We start from the raw sequence: 17,657 nt of genomic DNA on the forward strand, positions 1-17,657 counted from the left end.
TTTTCGATAGAGTTGTGACATTGCGGTTATTTGGAATAGAACCTGAAGTAAACATTGCATATCTTCTATAATTTGTAACTCCAATGTAACAGCCATAGATACTATTCGATTTAGTTTGTATAGATGTGAGACATTGCGGTTATTTGGAATAGAACATTAAATAATCATTTCCTATCTCCCTTAATTTGTAAATACAAGGTAACAGTCGTAGATGCTATTCAATGAGTTTTCGATAGAGTTGTGACATTGCGGTTATTTGGAATAGAACCTGAAGTAAACATTGCATATCTTCTATAATTTGTAACTCCAATGTAACAGCCATAGATACTATTCGTTTAGTTTGTATAGATGTGAGACATTGCGGTTATTTGGAATAGAGCATGAAGTAAACATTTCCTATCTCCTTTAATTTGTAAGTCCAATGTAACAGCTGTAGTTGCTACTCGATGTGTTTTCGTAGACTTGTGACATTACGGTTATTTGGAAAAGAACATGAAGTAAACATTGCCTATCTCCCATAATTTGAACTTAAAACTGAATACAGCTCCGACATTTTGAAAAAAAACTCATAAATTTAATCGTCAAAAAAAATAATCTAATCTGCTTTCAAAATTGTACGAGAATGGGTTGAGAATTGCCACTAGTAGGGAAGAACATCCAGACATACGAAAGCATTCGCCCAAGCTGAGACGGTGACCCTTGCTAACGCTCGTTCAGTTACGATTGGTAATGAAGATATCTGGTGATATTTTAGTAGAAGTTAGCTAAGTTTTGACATTAAAACTAGTAAATATGTAACATTTTTTACCCGACTGCCAAAGGGAGGCGGGTAATGTTTTTCGAGTGTATGTATGTATGTATGTCTGTTTCTTTGTGGCCTCCTATAGCCTAAGCTGCTTGATGGATTTTGATGTATGAGGTATCGTTAGATTCGTGTCTGGCAACCTTACTCACCGGCAGGAACACAACACTGTGAGTAGAGTCTAGTGTTATTTGACTGCGGTTTTCTGTGAGGTGGGGGCACTACCCCAATTGGGCTCTGCTCTAGATTTAGAATGTCATCCGATGTGTTGTGCCCTACCACATAAAGCGAGATGACATTCACAGTGCCCATATCTCTCTCTTGTACGTACTTTACGGAAATACCCGAAAATACCTAATACAAATAACCTTAATTCAGGTAAGCCTGTAACCAATGCGTAGATGACCATAATAACTTCCTATCGACTTCAGTAAGGCTGTGTTTCCTCTGGAGCTTTTACGAGGATGTAGCGAGGGATGTGTTTGTCACGGAGGGATGTGCGTGCGCTAAGCGTTGATATGTAAATGAAGTGGTTCTATGGGTGTATTTTGTGTTTGGATTATTTATGAATTTTTATTATATTTAGTTTTATATATAGTTAGTTTTATTAGCTTAAAATGTAAATTGTAACATTTCAGATTCTATTGGTTCTTAACAAACTTCCTACGTATTCTTGGACATCTCTGATGGAAACAGCCAAATGGCAGATCTGTAATATCACTAGCCGTCAAAAAGACATGTTGAACAGGGCACATGATAACCGGAGCACGAGATATTTTATTCGCGAATGCTTCATTGTTTATTTGCCGACATGTATTTGTTTTCTTTGAGATTTTTGTAAATATAGCTCTGACTAATTTGTACAATGTTTGCTGAACAAACAGATTTCCATCAGTCAAAAAATTAAGACATACAATATTTTTAAATTTTGTGTCGTTTTATGGACTAGGTACATCATTTACATTTCTTTAGGGTTCCGTACCCAAAGGGTAAAACAGGATCCTATTACTAAGTCTTTGCTGTCTGTCCGTCCAACCGTCAGGCTTTATCTCATGAACCGTGATAGTTAGACAATGAAAAATTTCAGAGATGGTGTATTTCTGCTGCCGCCATAACAAAAAGTATACACATTACATGACACGTTCAATGAACCGGGGAAGGACGAGTTGTACAAGTGTTAACGAGGACCCAAGGTAAAGGCTACTATGCTGAATGTAATTTTGTAACTGATTTTGATATTAAAGACTGCTGTGGAAGTCCCATGGTCGATCTGTAACCACATCCACTGACAGAACCCATTAGGCATGTATTTTGTTCGGTTCCTATGGGGTTTTCGCTACAGAGCGGATAAAAACGTGCTGGTACTGCGTTCAGAGCAAAAGCACGATTTCAGTGAGAAGCAATGATGCACAGAGCTGTGTTTAGTAAAAATGACAAGCGATTAAAGTTTTTCCAAATTTTCAACTGGTGTTTGAACTCCCACCTTGATAGTATTGATTCATCGCTTTATCATAATTTTTGCAGTTTGTCCTGGTGTAATAAAACATAATATAACATGGTGTGGATCGGGTTTGAGGTTTAGCTTTCGGGTATCGCATAGCATCGCATGGACAATAAAATCACAAAAGGTATTTTTTTGCCGTCTGATTTTAGTATCATGGTAAGTTTGAAGAGCTCCTCCATTCTTGGAGAAATAAATACAAAATCTCAATTTCACACAAAAAAATAAAGTTATTTTCGTTAAGTGACTAAAATACCATATGTTTTCTTTACTCAGAAGCACACTTTGTAGGATATACTGTTTAGAACAGGGAACTATGTTAAATTTGAAAGTTTTATATCAAATTGGTGTTAGATTTTTTTTTTTGCCTTTATATATTACAATATATTAGAGAGGTAAGTAAAAAAAAAATGTATTCTTACTATTTCTGAAACGTACCTATATTTGGTTTCGAAAAGTAGACTTCTCCCCTTCTCCGTCTTGGGTACCATCAAATAAAAACACACAAATGATGATTAATTTTTAATATGCCACACGCCAATAAACGCCAAAAATGTTGCCAGAATCAAATAATAATTTCGTCTCCAAGACGCCAAAAGCAGAGCATATTATATAAATAAAGATAAATTGATTTTTACCATAAACTCCTAAGGCCCATTATTAAAGAAAAGACACAGTTAACTTAGAAAGCTACAGAAAATAAGATCAAATTTCGTTTGTTTTAAAATACTCAAAGCAAACGAAATGCTCCTCTGTTCAAAATGAATACGATTCAAATATCATTGACATAATTAGTATTATAGGTAGGGCCTTGGACTTTAGGGGGATTAAATCATATTGGGTGTTTATTATCCGCGTACCGGTGGCAGAATCGATTTGCAATGCTGCATGACTTTCAACTTGAGTGCCATGCATCCGATAGTGTTTGTGGGGCAATCGATGCCAATTATCCCGAAGTTATTCTCAAGGCCCAAAATGCTGCGGAACAAGGGCTTGGAATTGGACGTGTTGCACGTGTTGACATTCTCGCCCACCAACTCTTTTCCTACCCGGGAGCATTTCTGTTCACAAAAAACAATGTCATATAAGTTTCAAGTCAATAGGTGTTTCATTTTTTGATGCAAGCTTTTATCGCTAACTGTACTTATCAACAGTCAATTAATACTCATCGAAACAATGAACAAGCCCAAATTAAATGAGAATTATGTATATCTTACATCAGGAATGGTCACTACGCCACCAGAAACAGTCATCTCAAAATTTATTACGCTGTCGCCTTCAGTGCCTGTAAAAAGAAAAATTTAGCATAAGAAGGTAATATAATATACTTGGGATTCGTTTTGCGGCAGTATCACGGGTTTCCTAACGCTCCTCCTCCTAGGGCTCCTTTACTTGATGGCCCAGCGTAGGCCGGTCTAAGGGACGCAGCTATGCGGTGGAATGAGTTAGCAATATCACTTACTCCCTCTAACGCATAAATGACCTTGGACTGGCCTGCGCTGGGCCATCGTGTAGAGGAGCCATGACGTAACGCACTGTACGACGCGCAACGAAGCGTGTTCTTGCGTCTGGAACCCAAATAAGCTGAAATACAAATTTATGTTGGAAAGAATCCAAAATAAATTCACGGGTACGGGTTCAAGTTTTATGGAGTGTACCCCTTCTATAGCCAACCCTGTTTGCGCTCGGAATGATGGAATATAACCAGCTAGAGGTTGGACCCGGGTACGTCCTTAAACTACGTCTAAAAGAGAGGTATGGGCATTGTGAATGTCATCTCGCTTTTTGTGGTAGGGCACAGCGCAGCGGATGTCATCCCAGATCTAGAGCAGAGCCCAACTGGGGAAGTACCTTCACCTTACAGAAAACCGCAGCCAAATAACACTAGACCCTACTCATATACTGTTGTGTTCCTGCCGGTGAGTAAGGTTGCCAGAGCTCAACGAGGGCGGGGATGTTAGGGTCGACAACGCGCATGTAACTCCTCTGGAGTTGCAGGCGTACATAGGGTACGGAGACTGCTTATCATCAGGCGGGCCGTATGCTTGTTTGCGACCGACGAAGTATAAAAAAAAGAAGGGAATTGGCACTAGCCTCTTATACTATATTCAAGTTAGTGCGTGGAAGTGTTAATATACCCAGAGTTACTAACGACGATAGGTGTTTATGCGCCCCCACCAGTGCTAGACGAATCGCTAATGAAACTGTCCATTACAAATTGAACCGTAAACTGTAACCGTCCATTACAATTTTCGGTTCAATTTGTAATGGTTATTGGTCAATTAACGGTACGTGTGTCGGAGGCGCAAGCCACCCCTGGTGGCCGAGTCGCACGCGCGCACCGGGTTCCGCACGGCCCCTTGGACGAGAGCTCTGCGCACATTAACCAAGTTGCAAATCAAACTGATGTATTTTATTGTTACGAGACTAAATTTAAAAAAAAGTTATATTGTTTGTGTTGTGTTGTTCTTTGTTATAGTAGTAGTATAATAGTCAAAATTCAGGGCCATAGTGAGAATGCACTATTTATAGGTAAAACAAAGTTTATTTTCAATTATTATTTATTGTAATTAATGAGTTTTGGTTGTCAATTGACGATCTAAGAATGCATAGAATATATATGTACAAGTGGGTAGGTAATTTAAAATCATTTACAGGAACATTTTCCTAATATTTTTTGAAGAAAATCTTACACAAATCGACCTTGCCTCAAACTAAGCAAAGCTTATAAATAGGTAACTTGCGTACAAGGCCACCATATAATTATGTGCATAAATAGTACATATTTATTTTTTCTACTTACTTGCATAGTAAACTTAACTCAGGCAAGAATATTATAAGATGCACTAAAAATAGAAAACTGTAAAGACCGCAGTACGGCCAATATCTTTACAAAAATCGGAACAAAGCCAAGTATTCATCAATACATTAATGTTCAGATATTTTTAGTCACCTTGGCCGTTTTGAAAATCGTATTTGAACAAATTTCATATATGTATGTTCACTACATAAGAGAAAGGTTAATATACTTATTTATATTATTATTATTTATAACAATAAAAATATCAACTTATTAAAGTTGATACTTACCTTTCATCCGACCATCGCAAAAGGGATTTGGAACCCCAACCTTTTCCGCGTCGGAAACGGCGAACAGTGTGGTGAGAGCGAGCAGCGAGCAAGCGAGCGGCGACATGGCGGCGGCGGCGTTGGCGGCGTAGATGGCTTGCTGTCGACGCCGATGCCGTTATATAGCGATCTCTGCATATTAAAACGGTAGGCAGTCGCAGCCGTGAAATGTTTATCATCCATAACCAATTTTATTGTTTATTAGGGTAAAGGCACAACGCTTAGTAAGCTTTTTTTTAACTCTTTTGCGTATTCGTAAGTAGGTTTTAAACAATTACAGAATTCCTGAAAATTACGTTTAAAATCAAGTTTAAGTATTTTTCTTACTTAAACGTCTTTTCTAAATTGGCCTTTAAAATAAAAACTACAATCTATTAAGTAAATAATGAATTATTTTCAAAATCATCCCATTAAGCTATCATATACAAAGGGCAATATTGGTCAAACTTATTATTAAACTTCAATGATATATATTTTAATTTATTTGCTGAATGTGAGTTTACAGTTGGTGTACGATGACATATTTTAGTTCAACCATACCCTGCTTAGTGTAGCATGCAAAATTTGGAGTAAAGTCACACTATGACATAAACTAAAAATTACTTGTCAGAATTTTTTTTATCATTGGGAAAGTTATGCAGCGTTTTTAGGGTTCCGTAGCCAAATGGCATAAAACGGAACCCTTATAGTTTCGCCATGTCCGTCTGTCTGTCTGTCTGTCTGTCTGTCTGTCTGTCTGTCTGTCTGTCTGTCTGTCCGAGGCTTTGCTCCGTGGTCGTTAGTGCTAGAAAGCTGAAATTTGGCATGGATATATAAATCAATAAAGCCGACAAAGTCGTATAATAAAATCTAAAAATTTAATTTTTTTTAGGGTACCTCCCCTACACGTAAAGTGGGGGTGAATTTTTTTTTTCGCTTCAACCCTAGAGTGTGGGGTATTGTTGGAAAGGTCTTTCAAAAGTAATAGGAGTTTTCAAGAAACATTTTTTGATAAAGTGAATATATTCGGATATAATCGCTCCGAAAGAAAAAAAAAATGTGTCCCCCCCCCTCTAACTTTTGAACCATAGGTCCAAAAAATATGAAAAAAATCGTGGAAGTAGAGCTTAACAAATACATTAAATGAAAACTATAGCAGACATGATCAGTTTAGCTGTTTTTGACTTATCGCAAAAAGTTTTCCCTTCATAGTAAAAAGACTTACTTTAATTAGGTACTGATTATGCAAATTTGCCTATTTGTTTAACTCGGGTGAAAGGTACCGTTTCATCCCTTGGTTAATAATTTACTATACTTTAAGCTCCAGTTTAGCTTATTGTGACGGAAGGGTAACTATGGAACCCTACACTGAGCGTGGCCCGACATGCTCTTGGCCGGTTTTTTTAAGTTACTATGCCGTCGGGTGAGAATTCATTTGTGCCATACGCCACTTGGTTTGCAGGAGAGCGATTAGGAAGGGACTGTAATAGTATTTTTTTACATTTTAGTAAGTAAGTAAACACTTTATTGTACGAGAAAAAGAAATATTGATTACATCAGATAAAACGTAAATACTACACGTACATAGGCGAACTTATCCCTTAGAGGGACTTCTTCCAGTTAACCTATATTATTCCAGTTATTGTGAGTTACAGCATTCTTGCGGGTAAAAAAAAATCTAAAATGCTGTATCGCGCAAAAATGTGTTTGAAATAACTTTTTTATAAATTACCGTTTATTTTATTTATTTACACATATCTTCAAAAGGCAGTCAAAATCCCTTCTACCGTCGACAAGTTATGTTTAAAGGGGTTCGTAGTCACCTAGAAACCTTTATAGTTTTTTCATGTCCGAGGCTTTGCTCCGTGATCGTTAGTGCTAGAAAATTGCAATTTTGCATGGATATATGAATCATGCATTGAAACAGAACGGTTAAATAAAAACTATTAAAAAAATTAGGATACCTCCCATACGAAATGGTTTTATTTTATATTTTGATGTTTTTGCTTTGACCTAAAAGTGTGGGATATTGTTGGATAGGTCTTTCAAAACAAATAACGGTCTTCAAAAATCATTTTTAATTCATATTTTGGGAACATATCGTGCCGGTGCGTCAAAAAATATATGTTGACCCCCCCCCTACCCTATACCTTATGGAATGGGTCCAAACTATCAGACAAAAATCGTGAAACAAAGGCTTAATAAATACTTTCATTGAAAACTATAGCGAATATGATTGGTCCAGCCGTTTATGAGTTATAGCAAAAAATCTTCTCTTCATAGTGAAAAAACGTATAAAGCGCTGCAAAGATACTCATTTATGTTAGTAATGTATATTGACGGTATTTTGACAACCGGTCTGGCTTAGTGGGTAGTGACCCTGCCTATGAAGCTGTCCCGGGTTCAAATCCTGGTAAGAGCATATATTTGTGTGATGAACACGGATATTTGTTTCTGAGTCATGGGTGTTTTCTATGTATTTAAGTATTTATAATTATATATTATATATATCGTTGTCTAGGTACCTACAACACAAGCCTTATTGAGCTTACTGTGGGACTTAGTCAATTTGATTAATAATGCCCTATAATATTCATTTATTTATTTATATGATACTTACTAATAGCCCCCATTTGGCCTTTTTTGACAGAATGGTAGCTACGAAACCCTACACTATGCATTACCAGACATGCTCTTGGTCGATTTTTTGTTTTGCTCAAAGTTTTTTGATCTTGTGTAAAGTTTTGACTGTGCGGGTGACAGCATGATTAGAATTTTTTGTGATTATATAGAATTTAATATTTTGACAATCAGAACTTTTAATGGCCATTCACAACTTTTTTCAATAGAGAATGGATAGTTGGAAATACATAATATGTGTCAAATCAATGTCAGTCATATGGGCCAGAAGTCTGTCAATACATGAGAGCTCTCAGTACATTTCAGCTAGGTCTAATTTATACATATTCAGTCCCTACTGCCATCAGATAAGAAGTACCTATAATTTCACCTATAAAAAAATAAATAACAATGTTATAAAAACAAAAAACGCTATATTTTGTTTATTTGGCCAAGGAACGAGCCTAGGGCTAGCCTCTACTCTGCTTGTTTCTGAGTGTCAGAAGGTGCAATACCCTTTAAATTCGAGTTAGAATACATTTTTGCCTTATTCATACTGTTGTACAGGGTGTTTGGCACATGACCCGTCAAAAATTTCTAGGGTGTAGGTGGTATCATTTGGAAGGATCCTTTCCATTCTTGGAACCTTGGTCCTAGGAGCCATATAGGTCCTAGGAGAGATACGATATTTTAAATGTTTTTCCTACATTACCCAAAATCTGATATTCGAAGCCCCACAACTTCTTTCTATGTATGGTTAAATGCATAATTTGTTTCATTGTCTTACATTATATCTGCCTATTTTTTTTGTTACAAATTACACCACAAAATAAACACAGATTTCTTTTTATTACAAATAAACTGAATTTATGAAAACATCTCCACTTCTAAATTAAATTAAAAAAAGTAAGAGCTATTGGAGGGTTTATTTATTTAGACTTTATTGCACCAAAAATATACAACAATGTACAAATGGCGGACTTAATGCCAAATGGCATTCTCTACCAGTCAACCATAGGGCCAAACAGAGATACCTAGAATTGGTGCAGGGAAAGAAATATATTGAATGAATAAAAAAAAGCAAACCATACTTATAAATTTAAAAGTGGAAAAATTACTGTCTTGGGTGAGACTTGAACTCACGGAAACTGGATCGATACTCCAGCACTCTGCCATCTGAGCCACCAAGACCTCATCCATAGGCAGCAAATTTTTCCACCATGTGGGTCTAGGGGACCCTAGCGACATCTACCGTAAGAACGTTGCACTTCTTAGACGACTACCGGAGTTCCAAGTCATATTGGAAATTCACAAGTAACGATTCACCATACTAAATTAATTTTTAGATTATAAGCACCCTATTAGATTTATAAGTTGAAAATATCTTACTCTTTCTAAAACATATTTCTGGTTTTGAAAACTACGCTAGCTGCCTAGAGATGTAGCTTCACTCTGCATTTTCTATCGCATGTATAACGCGGAGTGCTCCGAGGAATTGTTCGGATTAATCCCTGCCGCTTCTTTTCGCCATAGCCGTCACAGTTAATGACTGCCATCCTCACCAAGTGGTGGTCATAGTTGAAGACTATCAACCATCTAAGTAAATGGTTGGCAGTCATTAACTGTGCGTTTCTCCAGAAACTTTCTGCCTCGCACAAGTTAATTGTAGAATTAACTGTCGCCTGCGTACTTCCGAACCGATACGACCTTCAAACCTTAAAGAAAAGAGCGTACTCCCATGTTAAAGGCCGGCAACGCACGGTGCACTCTGGTGTTGCATGTATCCATGGGCGGCGTAATTGCTTACCATCAGGTAATCCGTCTGCTCGTTTGCCTCCTATATCGACTATATCATTAAAAAAAACTACTTCTCCGTCTTTGGTACTATCAAATAAAAAACACTTATGATTATCAATTTTTAATTTGCCACACGCAAAAAAACATAAAACCAAATTTAGCCAGAATCAAATAATACTTTCATATCCACGACGCCGAAAGCAGAACATATTTAGCCACTCACTCGATTGGTAGTTTTCAGTGACATTTATTATTATAAAATAAATAAAATAGTGATGACAGCTGGTCGCTACAGCTACCTGAAGCATGTGAGTGGTTATCCAAAAGACATTGGCTTACTTCAGAATGTTTATTAAGCCCTTCATTTAAATTAAGTAAAAAAAAAAAAAAATATTCCCATAGATTCCTAAAGCCCGTTATTATAAAATAAATATTGGTAGTTGACTTAGAGCTGTATGAAATAAGATTGAATTTCATTTGATTTAAAATTAATGCAACTCTGTTCAAATTAAATACGACTAAAATTTAATTGAAATTATTAGTACTATGTGTAGGACCGTGGACTTTAGGAGAATAAAGTTATATTGGCTGCTTATTATCCGCGTACCAGTGGCACGTCCATTTTGCAATGCTGCGTGACGTCCAATTCGAGTGTCATGCATCCGTTGGTGTTTGTGGGGCAATCGATGCCCAGTATCCCGAACTTGTTCGAAAGGCCAAAAACACTGCGGAGCAAGGGCTTGGAATAGGGCGCGTTGCAGACACTGACATCCTCGCCCACCAACTTTCGGCCCAATCGGGTGCAATTCTGTTCACAAAAAACAATTTCAAATAAGTTTTCAGTCAGTATTTCATTTTCGATGTAAGCTTTTATCGCTGACTGTACTTATCAACAATCAACATTTTTTTTGATAATACTCATCGAGATAATTTTAACAAGCCAAATTACATTGAGAATAAGTATATCCTTACATCGGGGATGTTCACAACACCACCGGAAACAGTCATCTTGAAATGTTCACTACTGTCGCCTTCAATGCCTGTAAAAAATAAACATCAACATAAAAAAGCATATAGGAACTTGGTTTTCGTTCTGCGGCAGTGTCATGGGCTTTCCAACGTAAGAGCTATCCGTGCACTGTACGAAGCCCTTGTTTAGTTAGTAGCTACATTAAGAGCAGTTCTTGCGTCTGGAGCCCAAATGAGATGAAATACTACGTTGGAAAGAATCGAAAATAAATTAATCAGGTTCTTGTACGTAAAATTGTATGGAGTACTCCTTCTAATATCGAATGTATCCAACCCTGTTCGTGCTCGGAATGATAAGATTTAACTAGCTTGAGTTGCTTGCCGAAAGGCACGCGCGCACCGGGGTGATGCGCACGGCCCCTTGGACGAGAGCTCTGCGCACATTAACCAAGTCGCAAATCAAATGAATTATCTTATTGTTCGAAGACTAAATTTACAAAACTTACATTTTTTGTGTTGTTCTATGTTATAGTATATAGTAGTAGGAAACGATGATGCTTAAGTTTATGATTTCATCATATTAATTAGTATTCAAATAGAACGTTATTTATTGACAATAACAATATACATAATGGATATATACAGATGATTACTATAACTAGCTTATATCTAAAATAGGCCCTTGAGGCAAAAGGTATTAAGGTGAGGTATTAGTATTTAATTTGTAAAGAGTAGGTAGTGACATCGGTTAATTATTCTCAATTACAAAGCCTGCACCTAACAAACGTTTCTTTTTAACCCAGTGGTTGACTGGTAGAGAATGCCTTAAGGCATTAAGTCCACCATTTGTACTTAATATGTTATGTGCAATAAATTATAAATAAATAAAACTATAGGATTTTTAAGGTTAATAATAACCTGCCTTCACATCGCACAAGAAAACTGTAAAGGTCGCTGTAAGGTTTATAAAATAAGACTAATTATCACCTATGTCGTCACATGTGAATTGATAATAAATATGCACTAATTACTACTACAAATTCGTAGCCATATTGAAACGCAGTACTCGTATTAATAGGCAAAACAAAGCTTATTATTAGGTATGTATCAGGATCATAAAAAAATATACAAAATTGATACTAACCTCTCATTCGTTCATCGCAAAAGGGATTTGGAATGTGAACATTTTTCGCGTTGGAAACGGCGAACAGTGCGGCGAGAGCGAGCAGCGAGCAGGCGAGCGGCGACATGGCGGCGACGGCGTCGGCGGCGTGGATGGCTTGCTGTCGACGCCGACGGCGTTATATAGCGATCTTTGCACGATGGAATGGACATAGGTACGCAGTCGCAGCCGTGAAATGATTATCGTCCATAGCTAATTTTATTGTTTATTATGATAAAGGTACAACGTCCAGCAGGTAACAAGTAGTAAGGTTTAGTTTTGGCTGTAGGCTCTAACCAAACTAGGAACCCAAACTTTTTTATTGTTTTTTGGGGACGTGTATCATATTAATGGGTACTTTTTGCAAGCTTCTATTTAACTAGTTATGTATGTATTATATTTTCGGGTCAAGTCTTGCAAACGAAATGTTGGAAACTGAATTTGACTGCTGTAATGCTGAAACTTCACTATTATGATGTCACCGATCAGTTTACAATATAAAAAAAGAGTAAATTGGGCGATACATTCAAAGCCCGAATGACGGGAGAAATTATTTGTGAATTGTCAATAGTGCGAGGACATACATTTTATAAGTCGATGTCGATAAAAAGCACGATGTACTAGACCACAGTTATGAAATCCAGAAATATTATAGTTGTAAACAAAATTAAAATGAACTGTTTGTTTTTTATTCAGTATTTATTTACAATAACAAATACATAATAGATATATACAGATGATTACTATAACTAGCTTATATCTAAAATAGGCTCTTGAGGCATTGTACCAAGGATGCTGGCGGCATTTCCTCGTTGTATCGCAATACCGATACGTTGTGCGAGGAAGTTAAGTTGCAATACTGTTTGTATTTTTAAAATATTTCATGTAATTTTCATAATACGCAATTTTTTTTTCGAAATTTTACTCCTTCGCCTTAGTAATGAAATCCATTAATTTCAGTCAACTAAAGGAACGTTCTAAATCTACTGTAGTAATCGGGGCAAATTTAAATAATTCACAGTCGTTATGAATTACTTCTGTACTACGCAGTTCCGCTTCTTTTCCAGATATCAAATTATTTAAGATGTTTAAAGTTAAAACGCTAACGTTTTTCTTCAACATAGTCTGATATTTATTGCGTAAAGTTGACTTTGAGGATGTAATGTTGACAAGTGCACTTTAAACTTTTGGAGGATATTTAAACTGATTGCGATGGTTTATAATTGCGATAAACAAATATGACATTAAAGAGGTTTGTAAGCTATGAGAAAAGTATCTATTTAGAACTGTTACTCTTATTTTACTATTACATTCCCGTGAGTGTGATAATATGGTATGTAATTAGTTAACTGAAATAATATATAATGTAAGCCTGATGTAATATTGTGTAACAACCTGGCATGTAAGATAATGAGCTTGATCAATAAATTTCTGATTCAAAAATTGTTCGTATGGATGTCGATAGAATAGTCGATATTTATTTAAGCACTAGGAAAAGTGCATTTTTTGCTTCCGTCATCCGGGCTTGATAATGCAATATTATGGTACCATTGAGCTGATCTGCGGTAGCAGCATGGTTCCATTTTTATCACTTGTCACTATAGCTTACATACTTGTCAGAACAAGTATGTAAGCGCGAAAGTGACGGGCATAGTGACAAGTGATAAAAATGGAACCATGCTGCCACCGCAGATCGAAAACTCTGTGATATAATAATGCAACCTAAACGTGTTTGAGTTTGTTTGAATTGTTTGTGTGTGAGTGTGGTTGTTTGTTGTGTGTGTTGACTGTTGAAAGAAAATTATAATTATAAATCTTATGTCAAAAACTAAACTTTTGACAAAGAACTTTTTTTAATTAGTTATGAAATGTACACTAAGTAACCTAACTTTTACCTTTACTTTTTAAAGTTACTTAACCCTTGATACCTTTAGTAGCTGAGGCTTTTCCTAGGTGGTTCACGATTTGCCAAAGTGCTGAGCGTCCTGATAACCCCGGTTCCCAGAAAGCATGGAATGATATCTCATCTAAAGATATTTGCGCAACGTTGGTGGGCAGCGCGGCTGGGTCAGACTTAGCGTAGCGCGTCTCAAGGCCGCAACTAGGCCTTATTAGTCGGGAGCATGGCTCCAGGCATTACCTTCCCCTCAGCTATGCACCCTGCTCGATAATGTCTCTCTGAGGATAGCGGTTGCCTTGCGTTTGGGTTGTAAAGTCTGCGAGCTGCACCGGTGTGTCTGTGGCGTCATGGTCGAGGAAAATGGCCACCATGGACTAAGTTGTCAAAGATGCGCAGGGTGTTTTTCTAGACATCACACTATCAATGATGCGATTCGCCGGGCTTGGAGCTTCCAGGATTGTCTCGCACTGATGGAAAAAGGCCGGACGGATTTACATTGGTTCCACGGCAAAAGGGTTGGTGCCTCTTGTGGGATGCCCCGTGTGTCAGCACGTTTGCACCGTATCCTCACGCTTAGATTTGCTGGGAGAGCTGCTGAATATGCAACCAAACTCAAGCACGCTAAGTACAGTGTCCTGGAACCAATTGTTTTAGTTATAATCAACTTATTTTATTGTACAGAATACTTTTATAAAATTCAAGCCATAATGAAAAAGGGTAGTGAGCACAGAAGAATTCTAAAATAAAGTTTTTATATAATCTGCCCTGACCTGCTCGTCTGAGTTGCGTTGCATACATAATTATGTAAATCAGATGAACTGTTTCTATGAGTAGGTATTTGTCGCCTGTGGAAAGAAAAGTACAGTCAGCGATAAAAGCCTGTACCATAAATTATTTTTTCTTGCAAAAAACTTATTTGAGCTACTTTATTCATCAAACAAAAACCCTTTGAAAGGATGTCATGTATAGTGGGATGTGTCAAACCAGTCATCATGAAAATATGATGCAAATCTCAAAAATTAGTTCATCTATTGTATTTACTCTAATTATTGAAGCGCAATTAGATTATACTCATAAGAACATAACTAATAACCGTGGACATGAGGCGCCTTTTGTCACAGTCCGATACAATTCACCTATTACATCAAATAATTTTATTAAAAACAAGCTTGAACTAAATACACAAATCGATCCCTATGCGTTCATACTTAATTGAGTAATATTTTTTCCACGGCTGATTCAAATACCAAACCAATTTATTCGCTCGTGTATTTGGTTCTGATGAAGTGAAGGGAAGTTAGGGTTTACCGGTCAAATCATCAATGATATCAGAAACATCTGAGGCCGGCAATTTTTGATTTGATTTCTTTTGTAAAATAATAAATCATAATTAACCGAGGGGAGCTTGTGGCGAGCTGTTGGGGAGTAGCGATCCCACATAATCGAGTTCTCCTTGGGAGTTCTGTCACCAGAAAGTGGGTGGAAGGGTTATACAGGATTTCTTGCCCCTGGCTCGCCTTAGCCGGCCGACCAGAGTGAGTCAAGAGAGCTGCGTTCTCTGCGTTCTCTGCGTGCGTCTGTCCTGCTGAGGACGCACGCAGATGGCGGATGCTGCCCTTGCTCGTGTCATGGCACGGACAGCTGCTGCTGCATCCACTCGGTGTACCCCTTACATTTCATAAAAGCTTGAAAAGGGTCTCTACGTGTTGGCTTTGACTCCGCTCTCACCTCCCAAAGGTCCGAAAGGCCATTGTTCCGTGATATGACACTAATTCACTTCATGGGTGACAATAATTCTGGCGCAGGACAAGGCTCGGTGCATTTTTGAATATGTACTCACAGGATTTAACTACTTTTTCTTTTTTTAATTTATTTTTTGTAAACATGAATCATATATATATATCTATATATTATATAGATCTGTTCTTATGCTGTAGGAACTTGTATGTGTAAATTAAGATGGGCGAAAACTTTTTATAATTTATTGTATTTTTGTAAGTGAGAACCTGTAATTGGCTCTGTAATTCTATTGGAAGTTCTAGATATATATAGCGCTGTTGGTTTTCCATATACTAAAATAAAATAAATAAAATAAAATAAAATATGAAAACCATACAAATTATTATGCTATGTCTAATCAATTATCATCATAGGTAGCGTATAGAGCTCTTCTTAAAAAATGCTCAAAAGTACAAAGAAAACCAATATGAGTAATTCGTTACTTTTGTCGAGTGTTTTCTTTAAGATCTATATTTTTCTCGCAAAGATGTCATAGTTATAGATAGATAGATAGATAGAATACTCTTTATTGGCACACCTCAGTAAAAATATACAAGAAAATTGATTGATTGAAGAAATTGATTAAATTTAGAGGCAGACAACAGACGGTCTTATCGCTAAAAAGCGATCTCTTCCAGACACCCTTGTATAAGTAACCTTGTAGTTGTGTATAGCTTACTAATCTTTATTGTTGCTCTATTAGCGAAACCATATTTTCATATAGTCGAACTTCGAAAGTAGTCCCAAACTTCAAATTCAATGGAAATTAAAAAGGGCCTATCTTAAATGGTACTTTGTTCTAGTTGGATTGTATTAAACCCAAATAGTGAGGGAAGTAAGTGCAGTGAATATACCGTTTTGTTCCAGGCGATGCCGCTTGGTACATTTGTTTTTTGGGTCAAACAAAAGTGATCTAGCCTCGTAGCTATGAGATCGTGCCATCAGGGGTAGCCAAGAAGATTTCTTTGACCCAAGAAACTAGCGGCATCGGCTGGGAAAAAAGTCGATATACAATTTCTGCAATTTCTTCCCCCACTATAAAAGTTCAATATACGATGGATCGGAGTCGTATTTGGAGAATCGAATCGTAATAAAAAATTGTGCTTGTGGCATGTCGTGGTTTAGACAATTAACAAATTTAAAATTTAGAATCGGCATTCCGTTTTAAAAAGGACATTCAAAAACAATAGTGTGACACCAATCACCTAGAACGACGTACCAGTAACACCATCCTGCACCGAGTAGCGCAACTACACCTTACGGAAACTTTCATCCACCACCAATAGATGGCGCAGGCGTCGAGTTAGAACACGCTAACGACTGTTCGACTCAGATTTCATAAGTAGGCTTGCTGATTTTATATGTTATCTTTCTTCAGCGGATTAGTTACTGGTGTTGACGGATTCCCGGCTCACTAGTTACGATCTACCGACTACTAGGTGACGCTAAACGGCTCCCGTATCGTTACTTTAGTACTCGGCGCATAAATTATAAGTGTACCTTACTCTGACCGTGGTTGGTATCAATAAAAGATATCCGTGCACATTGTGGTTTTACATCTCGCCCCATCGCTCCCGAGTCCCGGTTACAATAGGTATTTATAATACCTACTTTATCGTTGTATTTATCAGACTATTAAAGTAGCGTATCAATTTATTTTGTTATACAAAAGTGGATCGGTATTCAAATTACCGTAGATAATTTACCAAGATTTACTAATTAAGTACGTTTTTATTTTATACAGATTTTTCTTTAGATCATATAAATATTTTAATCAATTTATTCGCTCGTGCACCTGTTTAACACACGTTTAGTATGATATTAGATTTAGATTTGGACCATATTTTCAAGCTAGGAATGTTTCTTTAAAGCACAATTTTTGGATTCACACAGAAGGCCTATAATACACTGCGTGTGCAATACAACAACGTCCTTAGAATGCTGTTGAGGCGACCTAAACACTGCAGCGCATCGGGCATGTTCGCCGAGGCTAGAACCGACGACTTCTTTGCCATAAGGC

The 17,657-nt window shown here is 37.1% G+C and overlaps 2 protein-coding genes across 2 annotated transcripts; both read right to left on the minus strand.

The window, feature by feature from the left end:
* Positions 1-2,812: 2,812 nt before the first annotated feature.
* On the minus strand, positions 2,813-5,536 carry LOC133518354 (uncharacterized). The gene is made up of 3 exons (XM_061852025.1): positions 5,394-5,536; positions 3,521-3,588; positions 2,813-3,364 (listed from the first exon to the last, which is right to left on the minus strand). Exons 1-3 carry the CDS (start codon positions 5,497-5,499, stop codon positions 3,152-3,154), a joined length of 387 nt encoding a protein of 128 aa, XP_061708009.1. The 5' UTR covers positions 5,500-5,536; the 3' UTR covers positions 2,813-3,151.
* Positions 5,537-9,932: 4,396 nt separating this feature from the next.
* Positions 9,933-12,083, minus strand: LOC133518396 (uncharacterized). The gene is made up of 3 exons (XM_061852072.1): positions 11,941-12,083; positions 10,800-10,867; positions 9,933-10,635 (listed from the first exon to the last, which is right to left on the minus strand). Exons 1-3 carry the CDS (start codon positions 12,044-12,046, stop codon positions 10,423-10,425), a joined length of 387 nt encoding a protein of 128 aa, XP_061708056.1. The 5' UTR covers positions 12,047-12,083; the 3' UTR covers positions 9,933-10,422.
* Between the last annotated feature and the right edge of the window lie 5,574 nt (positions 12,084-17,657).

The sequence above is a fragment of the Cydia pomonella genome, chromosome 5, assembly GCF_033807575.1.
Source record: "Cydia pomonella isolate Wapato2018A chromosome 5, ilCydPomo1, whole genome shotgun sequence".
Classification (NCBI taxonomy): domain Eukaryota; kingdom Metazoa; phylum Arthropoda; class Insecta; order Lepidoptera; family Tortricidae; genus Cydia; species Cydia pomonella.